This window comes from Lepidochelys olivacea, assembly GCF_965140295.1.
Source record: "Lepidochelys olivacea isolate rLepOli2 genome assembly, chromosome: 5".
Lineage (NCBI taxonomy): Eukaryota > Metazoa > Chordata > Testudines > Cheloniidae > Lepidochelys > Lepidochelys olivacea.
Genome location: NC_140415.1, coordinates 2,022,915 through 2,036,614, shown reverse-complemented (window position 1 = coordinate 2,036,614; position 13,700 = coordinate 2,022,915). Strand labels below are relative to the sequence as shown.

At 50.8% G+C, this 13,700-nt stretch overlaps 1 protein-coding gene across 6 annotated transcripts in view; it reads left to right on the top strand.

Moving 5' to 3' along the window:
* UNC13B (unc-13 homolog B) overlaps positions 1 to 13,700 on the top strand; it is a gene marked incomplete at its 5' end in the record, with an annotated part of 380,494 nt that overhangs the window by 352,510 nt on the left and 14,284 nt on the right. For all 6 annotated transcript variants that reach the window (XM_084628800.1, XM_084628798.1, XM_084628797.1 and 3 more), the window contains one exon: positions 3,449 to 3,505. In XM_084628800.1, coding sequence (XP_084484926.1) covers positions 3,449 to 3,505 — 57 coding nt within the window. The remainder of the gene's footprint in view (positions 1 to 3,448; positions 3,506 to 13,700) is intronic.

The following is a 13,700-nucleotide window of genomic DNA, read 5'->3' as shown; positions in this document are numbered from 1 at the left end:
ATGGGGAGCTGCACCCCCATCCACCCAACCCCCGTGCATCTGGACCTCCCATACCCAGACACCCCCGCCAAGCCTCACCCCGTACACCCAGAACCCCTCTGGTCCTCCATATCTGAACCCTAGCCCAGTGAACCTCAATCCCTGCATCTGGAACCCCCCTGCCTTGGGACTCCCACCCCTGTACCCAGACCACCCCCAACTGAGCTCACTGCACTCAAACCCTCACCCTGGCAAGTGCCACACCTCTGCACCACCCTGAGCCCACACATCCAGACCTCTATGCCACTGACCCCCAACTAGCTGCACCCAGACAGGTTTCAGAGTGGTAGCTGTGTTAGTCTGTATCAGCAAAAACAATGAAGAGACCTTGTGGCATCTTAGAGACTAACACATTTATTTGGGCATAAGTTTTCGTTGGCTATAACCCACTTCATCAGATGCATGGAGTGGACTAAAACAGTAGGGGTGTGTGTGTGTATATATACACATCCCCCACATACACACACACACACACACACACACACAGATGGAAGTTGCCAAGTGGGGGGTCAGTGCTAACGAGACAATTCAATTAAAGTGGAAATGGGCTATTCTCAACAGTAGCATACCAAGGGAGGAAAAATCACTTTTGTAGTGGTAATGAGGCCAATGTAAACAGGGTGGCCCATTTCAAACAGTAGACAAGAAGGTGTGAGTAACAGCAGGGGGGAAATAGTTTTTGTAGTGACCCATCCACTCCCAGTCTTTATTCATGCTTAATTTGATGGTGTCCAGTTTGCAAATTAATTCCAGTTCTTCAGTTTCTCATTGGAGTCTGTTTTTGAATTTTTTTTGTTGAAGAATTGCCACTTTTAAGTCTGTTGTTGAGTGTCCAGGGAGATTGAAGTGTTCGCCGACTGGGGTTTTTGAATGTTATAATTCTTGACATAAAGACAGGCAGAGAATGGGAGAGATTGAGATGCACCAATGTCCAAGACCCCACAATGGCAGAGAAACATTGAAGTGCGATGTACCCAGATAATTCCAGCTAGTGACCCGCACCCCCACGTGGCAGAAGAAGGCTAAAAAACCCCACAGATCACTGCCAGTCTGACCTGAGGGAAAATTCCTTCCTGACCCCATATATGGTGATCAGTCAGACCCTGAGCATGTGAGCAAGAACCAGCCAGCCAAGCATCTGAGAGAGAGACTGCTCAGTGCCACCTCAGAGCCCTGACACTCCCCGTCCAATGTCCCATCTCCAGCTGTGGCCATCCCTGATGCTTCAGAGACAAAACAAAGTACATACCGCCAGAGTACCTGGGGGACAGGGATCCCTTCCTGACCCCTGCAGGAGACCAGCTGGAGTCCTGAAGCATGAGCTTCAGAACATAAGACATAAACCAGAAGGGCCCCCCAGGGCTGCCAAGCCCTGTCCCCTACCATCATAAGAACAGCCATACTGGGTCAGACCAAAGGTCCATCTAGCCCAGTATACTGTTTTCCAAGAGTGGCCACTGCCAGGTGCCCCAGAGGGAATGAACAGAACAGGGAATCATCAAGTGATCCATCCCGTCACCCATTTCCAGCTTCTGGCAGCACAAGCAACCCCGTCACACAATCACACACATAAATTTGTCCAGCTTTCTCTTAAAACTAATTAAGTTGTTTGCCCCACTGACCCCTTTTGGGAGGCTGCTCCAGAGCCTCACTCCTCTGATGGTTAGAAGCATCATCCTAATTTACAGCCTGAATTTGTCCCTGGACAGTTTATCCCCATTTATTCTTGTGCCAACACTGTCTTTCAGCTTCAATAGCTCTTTGCTTTCCTTAGTGTTTACCCCCCTGGGATATATTGATACAGTGCAATCAGATTCCCTCTTGGCCTTCTTTTTGCTCAACTACACCAGCTAAACTCTTCCAGACTTTTAGCACTAGGATTGTTTGTTTTGGTGGCTCTTGCTGTGGAAGTATGTGAGAGAGAGAAGGGCTTACTGAAGTAAGGAAGAGTAGTGGGTAAAGGGGTAGGGAGGGGAGGTGGCAAAGGAAAATAATGTACAGTGTGAGGGGCTCATTAGAGATATTTGGAAACAGATGGGCCTTGTGGAAATTACTGAGTACACCAACAATCCCAAGGGCAGGGCTAGCTTCACTGGAATTCCTTTTGAAGTGGTGTATGGTGTTCATTAGGAAAAGTAACTGAAACAAAATTAAACAGTGGTGCCCTAATTATCATTTACTGGCCCAGAGGGACAAGGGTCCAGTTCCCCATTCCAGGGGACAATCCTCCCAGAACATTTCAGCCCTCACTGAGAAGAAAGGGGAAAACTCAACTGGAGAAGTCTGGACATTTACAGCCTCCTCCCCACAGCACCTGCCAGAGTAGCCTGGAAGAGTGTGCAACGGAGAGCTAAGGTGAGCTAAGGGAATTCATGACCAGTGTGAGGGCAGGTTGGATTCCTCAGGCTCTCCGCTGAACAGTCCCTTTGGATCAGAGGTAGGAAAAGAGATGGGGAGAAAACACAGGGGGAGGAAGAAAATCATTTCAAGCACACCCCGTAAAGGATCTTAGGAGTAAGGGATGGCGATCACTGTCTGGTTGCTTGCAGCCTTACTAATTTTGTTTAGTACTCCCGTACCCAGGTGACAGGTGCATTGGAGAAGGGTGGAAAGATGCTATGGCAGAGGGAAAGGAATGGCATCCTCCCCTCTGTCTTTGCCCAAGGATCAGCATTCATTGTGCTGCAGTGTATCTGGCTCCAAGTCACATTTCCCATCTCCAGGGCTCCAGCTTCCTTCCTTGTTGCATCATTGTTCAGAGGACACAAGTAAACCATGGTGTGGGAACGGGATGTCTAGGTATTGATCTGTTCATGTTTGTGAATAAGGAATTGTTATAGTATTCCAATAGACTGAGCCTGCCTGTCTTCTGCCTGAGATAATACACTAAAAAACAAGCAAATCAAATTGTGGGGCTAACGTGCTTAACCCCACTCTTCAGTTGCACTGTGCTGCATGTCTACACAAAAGTTTTAACTAATAATGTGATCTGCGCTTAGTTTATCATTAACTCCATAAAAGCTTTTCACTCCCAGATCCTAAGGTCTGGTTATAATTTTGTAGGAGAGCTTCAAGTCTAGGGTAATGCAATGTCTTCACAATCTATTTGTGGGTAATCCATCTAGATGTGTAATTGGTTTACACAGGTGGTTTCTGCAAGTGAGAGCTAGCAGTGTACCACAGTCTGCGGGAGCCCTGTATGTGGCTGTCCACAGGAAGGCTGCTCTTTACCCTAGCTAACAAATGTATTCCTTGGAAATGGAGGAAAATAAACTAGCATGATTGGCACTGGGGTTGTTATATCAAGATCAATGGACCAACTTGATTTGCACCTTTTTCCTTTACTTGCTCAAAAATTGATTTCTAATCTTTCTCTCCTTTCTTCGACTTTAACTTCTCGCAATCATAGGGTACGCAGTTGATTTTCAGTGCTGCTAAGGAACTGGGACACTTGTCAAAGTTGAAGGTATTGATGTTGTGTGTGGCTTGCATGTATGTCCTTGTATACAAACATGAAAGTGCAGTAGTGCATAGCATGCGTTTTGTCTCCCCCCTCCGTGACTGGCAATGTGCACCTTAGAATACATGCTACTAACGTGTGCTGCCCGTAGATTTACTGCATGGCTTTTCGTTTACTGTAGATTGAATTATTTGCATGTTCAGTATAACAAGTGAACAATCGGGTAATTTATTTTAAAATGAAAAAGAAAGAACACTTTGCGAATCCATCCAATTCCTCTACCTGTACTTGTGCAATAGAAAATGCCGAGTTTTCGCTTTGAGCTCTTTTATAAATAGTGATCAGCACTTGTAATAAATGAATATCAATGGGCATGTACGCTGCATGAGCTATTGACGAAGGAATAGTTTCTGAATTGGACTCATTGATATGAAAATGACTGTCACTTCTAGAGCAGAGCTGAACTGTGCCCAGAAATTCTGACTGCGTAGACTCCCTTTTGCTGGAAGTTGGCATTTAGCATGTGCTTTGATGGCACCTTAGCTGACACGCGTGTCACTAAGTGCACGCTGCCGCATGGTGAGCCAATCAAGCATTGCTCCCAGGGTCACAACAAGAACGATATGCAAATAGAGAAATTGAGATGCTTTATACCTGTCAGGCCCTTCTGAATATGATTTAACCTTCCTGTGTGCAAGAGAAGCTGCAAATAAGGAATCGCAACGCACACAATTATCAGTTGTGCAGCAGGGAGGATTGGCAGGACGCTGAACTTGGTACAAGATGCTGATTGTAGAGTGCTTTCCAATGCAAAGAGCATTTTTCTGACTGAATTAATGCATTTTTAAATGTTCCATTAACACGGTTTCCCTGCCACTAAAATTCAGTTGCGTTGTGCGTGTACCACATTTGTTACACTCATTGACACAAGATGTTAATGGACTGTGACTGTGTCTGTTTCGTTTCTTCTCCATCCGTGTCTACCCTCCACCTCGGGACCGTTATCTCTTTCCTTGCAGGCACCTCGGTTTTTCAGGAGCCCCTCGGGCTCTTCTGCGGCAGAACTCAAAGCTCAGATTCCTGTGCCAGGGACTGTGCTGTGCTATTTTGCCTGCAGCTGCGAGGCAGCTAAGCTGTCTTCCTCCTTTTGTCCTAGTACCTCTGCTCGCAGATTTCAGAGGTAGCTCAGCAGACGGGCAGCAACTTTGCTTCAGGCAGCCAGCTGGCCAAAGGCTTCAAGAGGATGGGGGATAGTCCTTGTCTTCTCAAGTCACTGGGGTCATATGAGGGCCTTTGCGACTCGTAAAGCTGCTCTGAACATAAATCTGAAATGGTACATACATTCTGCTAACTGCTATTGCCTGAAAATCTGGTGGGCATAAGTTCAGTGAAATGCAATTTTTTTTTGTACAAAGGACTTCATTTTCAGAATTGCACCTGCCTCATTTGCACAGATGCACATTCAGTGTTCCTGTGCAGCCCCTGATTTGCATGCCTGTGTACTTATGTGCGCACAGAAGTCTAGGATGACAGGGGAGGTGTCCACTGAAGTTCAGTTATGTGCATGTTAGCTGCACACAAAAGTGTACATGCCCTCTTCTCGATCCCTCCCAGAGGCACTAGTTCTTCTTCGAGCGATTGCTTATGTGCATTCCAATGGTGCGCGCACGCCACCTGCACGATCGTTGGAAGGTTTTTCCCCGAGCAGTACCCATCGGGTCGGCTGTGGAGACCTCTGGAGTGACACCTTTATGGTGGTATATATAGGTCCCTGCCAACCCGCCACCTGCTCTAGTTCCTTCTTACCACCAGTGACGGTCGTTGGAGCAGCTCAGTCTCTTGCATTCGCAAGTGCCTACCTCGTGGTTCCCTTTTCTCTGATGTACACAGTTAGTTTTATACTAGTTTGTAGTTAATTGGACTTACTTTAGGGGGCTTTCCCCCCGCCCTAGTTTCCCCAGGCACCGGGACATGCCTCGGTCGCAAGGGTTTAAGACGTGTGAGAGGTGTGCGAAACCTATGCCCCCAGGCAATCTGCACACTGCCTGTCTCAGTTGTTTAGGAGAGGACAGATAAGTGCCCAATTTGCAGGAGCTGTAGACCCAAGACTGAGAGAGAGCGGGACTATCGTTGAAGCTCCTCCTGATGGAGTCAGCCCTTTGCCCACAGCCGGCACCAGAAGCTGCACCAGCATCATTTGTGCGTAGCGCCCCGGCCTCGGAGCGGGATCTCCTGGCACCGAGGAGGGACTCCTCCAAGGAGCACTGGTGCTGCTCCCCAACTCATAAGGCCAGTGCCCCTAGGCAGCATTGCTCACAGTCCCTGGTGCCGCATAAGAAAAAGAAGGCGGACAGAGATCATTCCCCCGTCAAGGAGCTGCGAGGGGATTCCAGCGGGGTGCGTCCTCCGGTGCAACACCTATGGTCTGGGCCTCAAGACCTGGCACTGTTGACTCTGACCCCAACAGGAGGCCCATCGAGTCCGGTGTTGGTGTCCTTCCTGACTTGGGAGGATCTGGAGGAAGAGCTCAACCTTCCCTCCACGTCGGACACTTATGAGGTAGTACGGGACCTCATTGCCATGATCGCGCAGTCCCCAGCACCGCATGCCCATGCACCGGCAGTGGCTGCAGCATCTATCCCGGGGCCGCACGTGGCTCCAGCAGCTTTTACGGCACCGATGGCAGCCCCACCTCTGGTTCATCATTGTGGCAAGCCTATGATGCGACCGCACCACTTACCATCTCCCCAGTACCACTCCCTGGCACCATCAGGCTCCGCCCCCCTCGTAGTCGGGCAGACTACTTGTCCAAGTCGGACGCTGAGTCTTCTGTATCTTGATGCAGCCACTACGTCTCCCGATCCCAGCACTGCAGACCAGTGGAGTCATCGGCACTGGCAGTCGCCTGGCCGCCCCAGTGGCAGAACCCAGTACAATGGCCTTTTTGGACCCCTTGGGCCTACCATCATGCTCAGGGATCCAGGCCAGTGTCGGTGGCATCTGCATCCCGTGCCCCCCACTCCCCAGAAACGTTGCTGGCTCGCCACACCCCCAGGCTCCTGAGGACCACGCATGAGACAGGAACTCTGGGCTGTCACGCTCAGGCGCAGCACCTGGACCAGTGCCATCAGTGACAATGGAGCCACCTCCAGTCACGGGCGGCTCCGAGGTACCTGACCCGACCTCTCGAGAGCCCAAGGGCAGGAAGACCCTGTCCCATAGGCCACCGCCACCTCCTCGCCAGATGAGGCGGTGGCGGGTACCACCACTGCCCTATCAGTGACGGACGCCAGGACCTCCTTAGGAGGGTGGCCCTAAACCTCTGTCTCCAGACAGAGGAGGTCATGGAGAAGTCTGACCCAATGGTGGACATCCTTGCCCCAGAGGTGGCTTTGCCCCTAATAAGAACAATCTAGAACACCACTAAGGTGCTCTGGCAGACTCCGGCCTCTATACCACCCACCGCTAAAGGGGTGGAAAGATGCTATTTTGTGCTGCAGAAAGGGTACAAACACCTTTTCACCCACCCCCAACCGGGGACTCTGGTGGTTGATATAGCAAATCACAAAGAGAGGCAAGGACAGCCAGGTCCCGCATCTAAGTCACTGGATTCTAAGAAGCTGGACCGTTTTGTCCAGAAGGTCTACTCGATGTGGGGGCTCCAGCTTCAAGTGGCTAATCAGCAAGTAGTACTCAGCCCCTATGCTGTCAACTCTTGGAGCTCGTTGGCAAAGTTCCAGGAGTTGCTCCCGGCTGACTCGCACAAGGAGTTTAGCGCACTCGTTGAGGAGGGCAGGGTGGTCTCCAGAACCTCCCTCCAGGCCCTGTTAGATGCAGTGGACTTGGTGGCTTGGACCATGGCCACCGCCATGACAGTGAGGCGCAGCATGTGGGTCCAGGTGTTGGGGATACCACCGAAGGTCCAGAACACAATCCAGGGCCTCCTCTTTGACAGTGCAGGTCTGTTTGCCCAAAATACGGACTCTTGCCTCCACAGCCTTAAGGACTCACAGGCGACTTTGAAGTCTTTGGTGATCCACACCCCTGTACCTCAAAGAGCCTTTCAAGCCTCACTCCCCCGTCCCTCTTCTACTCTGGGCCTCCTAGACGAGACTCGTCAAGGAGACGGGGCAGAAATAACAGGAGGTACTTGTTACAGTCCTCCTCAGGCCAAGGCAGAAAAGGACCTAGGGGTTACAGTGGACGAGAAGCTGGATATGAGTCAACAGTGTGCCCTTGTTGCAAAGAAGGCTAATGGCATTTTGGGCTGTATAAGTCAGAGCATTGCCAGCAAATCGAGGGACAAGATCATTCCCCTCTATTCGGCATTGGTGAGGCCTCATCTGGAGTACTGTGTCCAGTTTTGGGCCCCACACTACAAGAAGGATGTGGAAAAATTGGAAAGAGTCCAGCGGAGGGCAACAAAAATTATTAGGGGGCTGGAACACATGGCTTATGAGGAGAAGCTGAGGGAACTGGGATTGTTTAGTCTGCGGAAGAGAAGAATGAGGGGGTTTTGATAGCTGCTTTCAACTACCTGAAAGGGGGTTCCAAAGAGGATGGATCCATCTAGACTGTTCTCAGTGGTAGCAGATGACAGAACGAGGAGTAATGGTCTCAAGTTGCAGTGGGGGAGGTTTAGGTTGGATATTAGGAAAAACTACTTCACTAGGAGGGTGGTGAAACACTGGAATGCATTACCTAGTGGGGGGGGGTGGAATCTCGTTCCTTTGAAGTTTTTAAGGTCAGGCTTGACAAAGCCCTGGCTGGGGTGATTTAGTTGGGGATTGGTCCTGCTTTGAGCAGGGGGTTGGACTAGATGACCTCCTGAGGTCCCTTCCAACCCTTATAGTCTATGATTCTAAGGCCAGGGTTCAGCCAAACTTCCCCCTGGCCCAAAGTCAAACTTCTGAAGATGCGCCCAAGGACGGAGCATCAGTTTTAGTCTTTGATCCTTACCCCCACTTTGTGAATCGACTCTCCCTCTTCTACTGTGCTTGGTCCCAGATCACGTCAGATCGCTGGGTCATCAGCATGGTAGGGGTGGGATATTCTATCCAGTTCTGTTCCCTCCCACCCACCTTCCCCATCCCTCTTCAGGGACCCTTCAAACAACTCCTCTTGCACAAACAACTCTTGCAGGAGGTGCAATCGCGCCTCATGCTAGGGACAATAGAGGAGGTTCCTCAGGAGTTCAGGGGCAAGGAGTTCTACTCCCGCTATTTCCTCATCCCCAAGGCCAAGGGGGGCTCTGGCCTATCCTGGATCTGCGAGATCTCAACACATTCATAAGGAAAGTGAAGTTTCACATGATCCCTCTGGCCGCCATCATTCCTTCGCTGGATCCAGGGGACTGGTACACTGCCATCAACCTGAAAGATGCATACTTCCATATATCCATTATCCTTGCCCACAGATGATTCCTCAGGTTTGTAGTCAGTGGCCAGCACTACTAGTTAAGGGTGCTCCCATTTTGGGTTCTTGACGGCCCACTGGGTATTCACCAAGTGTATGGCGGCCGTGGTAGCCTTCCTCCGCAAACGTCCGGTGCAAGTGTTCCCGTACCTGGACGACCGGCTTGTCAAGGCAGAGTCACAAGCACAAGCCCCAGAGCCTGTCTCTGGCCCAGGCCACATTCTGCAGGCTGGGCCTCATATTGAATGTGCCCAAATCCACACTGGCCCTGACGCAGAAAATAGAGCTCATAGGAGCTCTCTTGGACTCCACGCAGGCCAGGCCATTCCTGCCCGAGCTGCGCTTCCAAGCACTCACGGACATTATCGAAAACCTTCGCCAATTTCCCACAACCAAGGCCAGGAATTGCAGGAAGCTATTGGGGCATATGGCAGCCTGCACATACGTGGTCCAACACGCCAGGTTATGCCTTTGGCCCCTCCAGGCGTGGCTGGTGCGGGTGCACAGGCCAGGCAGGGACCCACTAGACATGATAGTGACCCTCCCTGCTTGCAGTCTCGAGTCTCTTCACTGGTGGCTGCAGCCACAAGTGATCTGTGCGGGAGTACCCTTTGCCAAACCCCAACCGACGCTATCCGTGGTCACGGACGCCTCGGCGCTCGTTTAGGGAGTGCACCTGGGCAACACCAGAACCCAAGGCCTATGGTCCCACCCAGAACTATTGCTGCATATCAATGTAAGGGAGCTGAGGGCAGTTCGTCTGGCATGCCAAGCGTTCCAGGCCCACCTGCAGGGCGCATGTGTGTTGGTGCTGACAGACAACACTGCAGCGATGTTCTAGATAAACAAACAGGGTGGTGCTCGCTCCCCTCCCCTGTGCCAGGAAGCCCTCAAGCTGTGGGATTTTTGCATCGCCCACTCGATACACCTAGAGGCGTCGCACCTTCTGGGAGTGCAAAACGAACTAGCCAATCGCCTCAGCAGCTCGTTTCATGGTCACGAATGCTCCCTCAGGCCAGACGTGCACTTGATTTTCCAGAGCTGGGGCTCTCCCTACATAGACCTGTTTGCGATGCGGAGCAACAGGAAGTGCCAGCAGTTCTGCTCCTTCCTGAACCACAGCCCAGGCTCCTTCATGGACAAGTCACCTGCTGTATGCGTTCCCCCCCTTCCCTCTCATACACAGAGTCCTCCTCAAGGCTTGCCGGGACGGGGCTTCCTTGATCCTCATAGCACCAGCGTGGCCCTGCCAGCACTCGTTCACCATGCTGATGAACCTCTCAGTGGACAGACCAGTAGCCCTTCCTGTGTGCCCGACTCTAATCACACAGGACCACGGCCATCTGCAACACCCCAATCTGGAGTCCCTCCACCTCATGGCATGGAAACTCCATGGCTGAATCCTCTTGAGCTCCAGTGTTCGGATCCAGTCAGGGAGGTCCTGCTGGGAAATAGGAAACCCTCCACTCATGCCACGTACCTGGCAAAGTGGAAGTGTTTTCCATCTGGTCTCTGCAGAGGGGAACTGAACCACAGCTAACTCCAATTCCCCTTGTTTTGGACTACCTGTTATACCTCAAGCAGCAGGGATTGGCAATATCATCTCAGGGTACACCTTGCTGCCATTTCGGCAGTGTGTAGGTCAGTCTTCGGTAATCCCATGGTGGCCGGTTTCTCAAGGGCTTGGATGGTCTTTATCCCTAGGTACGACAGCCCGTTCCCCGGTGGGACCTCAACCTGGTCCTGTCCGCTCTCATGCGGCCCCCTTTTGAGCCCATGGCAACCTGCCCTCTGTCCTACCTTTCCTGGAAGGTGGCCTTTCTCATGGCCATTACCTCAGCTAGAAGGGTATCCGAGCTCAGAGCGCTGACTTCCAAGACCCCCGTAAGTCTTTTATAAAGACAAGGTGCAGTTACGCCCTCACCCTGCGTTTCTGCCAAAGGTAGTCTCCCAGTTTCATGTGAACCAAGACACGTTTTTTGCCTGTGTTCTTCCCTAAGCCCCATGCCAGTAACAGGAAGCTCATGCTCCATTCCCTGGACATTAGGGACATGTGCCCTAGCATTCTACATTGAGCGCACAAAGCCATTTCGTAAGTCACCACAGCTCTTTATTGCAATTGCAGAAAGGATGAGGGGGCTCCTGATCTCATCCCAGCGCATTTCATCATGGATCACGTCCTGTATCAGGACTTGCTGTGACCTGGCTAACATTCCAGCCCCTCTGCTCACAGCGCACGCCTCGAGAGCGTAGGTGTTGTCCGCAGCATTCCTGGCACAGGTCCCTCTCCAGGACATATGTAAGGCAGCAATGCGGTCTTCCGTCCACACCTTCACGTCACACTACGCCATCACCCAATAGGCGAGGGACAATGCAGCCTTTGGCAGGGCAGTGCCGCACTCGGCAACCAGGTGAATTCCGACCCCTCCCCCAGGGAAACTGCTTGGAAGTCACCTATTGGAATGCACATGAGCAATCGCTCGAAGAAGAAAAAAGGCTACCTACCTCTTGTAACTGTTGGTCTTCGAGATGTGTTGCTCATGTCCATCCCAAATCCCGCCCGCCTCCCCTCTGTCGGAGTATCCGGCAAGGCGGCGGATCAGCAGGAACCTATATACACCACCATAAAGGTGCCACTCCAGGGGTCTCCGCAGCCGACCAGACTAGGGGAAAAACCGTCCGACAATCATGCGTGCAGCACGTGTGCATGCCTATTGGAATGGAAATGAACAACACATCTTGAAGAACAACAGTTACTAGAGGTAGGTAACCCTTTTTTCTAATAGATAGATAGAACACTGCATCCACATGAGCTTTGTCCGAAGAGCAAAGATTCCAAAGGGGTGTCGGTTCTGCAGGCCTGAGTAGCTGTAATCACTATATATAAGACTAAAAGAGAGAGCACGAGTGAAAGGCCATGCTGAGCCACCTTGGCTTCTCTGCCACTTGACAGGGTGCATAGGAGATCCAACCCACTCCTTGCATTTTTAATACAAAAAGGAAAGTGTAAAGAGAGCCCAGGGGTGTCTAGTAACTCGGCTGAAAAACTCAAGCTGGCAAACTGGACAAGCATGGTCTCTTGTCCTGATCATGAATCAGTTCACCATGTGTTTTAGAGTAATTTCATGGTCTGAAAAGTGACTGTGGAAATGGCACCTTGGTAATATGCATACTTGATTCCCAGGTATCTTCTAAATGTCATCTGCTCGGTTTGCTGAATGGAAACAAGTTTTTCCTGCTCTCTGTGTTTGAGCCCATATATAGCATCCATGGAGCAGGGCGCTTGCAGGTTGCTCTGCCTCCCATTGTCCCAGAATGGCCAGCTTAGTTCTGACTCCAGATCTTTGTTGCTGATGCTGCTGTCTGAAGCAAGGAACAATGCAGCTGGCTCTTTCACGTGCTGATCGCAGCCGTGCTGGCAGACAGTGAAATTGTGTTCTCACTTGAAATCTTTTTATTGTGTTTGCAAAGTGCTCCTGGCTTGCAAAGCCACACCTCTTGCACTCTGTTATGGAAGCGGTGATGGCTGATGAAAATAAGCTTCGTATGCGGGAGATGAAGATCATAGGCAGCTCTTTGACTGCAGATGTTGCGGTGAAGCTCTTGGGCTGATAAATCCACGTCACACTGTTAAGTAGAGCTTACCCTGAAGAACTCCATCTGGGAGCAAACACATGTTACTCCCCAAATGGTAACATAGACCAAGGTCTGTCTCAGTAGCAGCTCAAACGTCAGAGAAGAATAAGAGTTTCCATGGTTTAGGAGAAAGAAAGGCTGATCTCCTAATATGGGCTCAAAAGGTAGGGAATCTCCCAACTTGCAGACAGGGACATAGGAGACATTTCAACAGGACTTAGCACCAGATGAGAGAGCTGCTCTATGTCCTGGAAATACAGCTACCTTGATTAAACAAGCCCAGTCCCAGGATAGGGTAGCCGGGTGCTCTAGATGAATGAGATGTTTATTCTGAGACTGACTGAAAGAGAATGCTTTGCCCTCTGTGTACAGGAATGTGAAACAGCACTAGCTTCAACTGAGTTACTCACAGCTCATAAGAGAAACCGAAGGAGAACTCCTGCTTCCGCAGCAGAAGGGATGCTGTGCAACACTGGCCATTGCCGGGAGAAAAGAGACTGCTGTGGTCTCACTGGGTAGCTCCACACATTGGTGCTGCTCTGGGATGCAGCAAGGAAGAGAATTAGAACCTGCTGAATGGCAAACCAATAACTGTGTGAATCCTAAACCAGAAGCACCTGCCCTACCCTGGAACTCGGCATGCAGGCAGAGATTTTCAATTCAGAGGTCTAAAGTTTTGGCTCCTTCCATTTATACTAAAAGACCTGACAAAGTGGGCTGATTTTTTTTTATTTTCTTCCCCAAAGCATGGAGCACCCAATAGCTCCACTGGGCACCAGCACTCTTGAAATAGCCCAATAGCCACTGGGCACCAGCACTCTTGAAATACAGGTTACTTAGGTCCATCAATGACTATTAGCCAGGATGGGCAGGGATGGTGTCTCTAACCTCAATTTGCCAAAAGCTGGGAATGGGCGAGAGGGGATGGATCACTTGATGATTCCCTGTTCTGTTCATTCCCTCTGGGGCATCTGACAGTGGCCACTGTTGGAAGACAGGATACTGGGCTAGATAGACCTTTGGTCTGACCCAGTCTGGCCCTTCTTATGTTCTGTATGGACGTAGGAGCCTAACTTTGTTTGAAAATCTGGGCCACATGAATCTAGGCCAGCTGCGTGCACATGTTCAGCGTGAGGGCTGAACATATTAC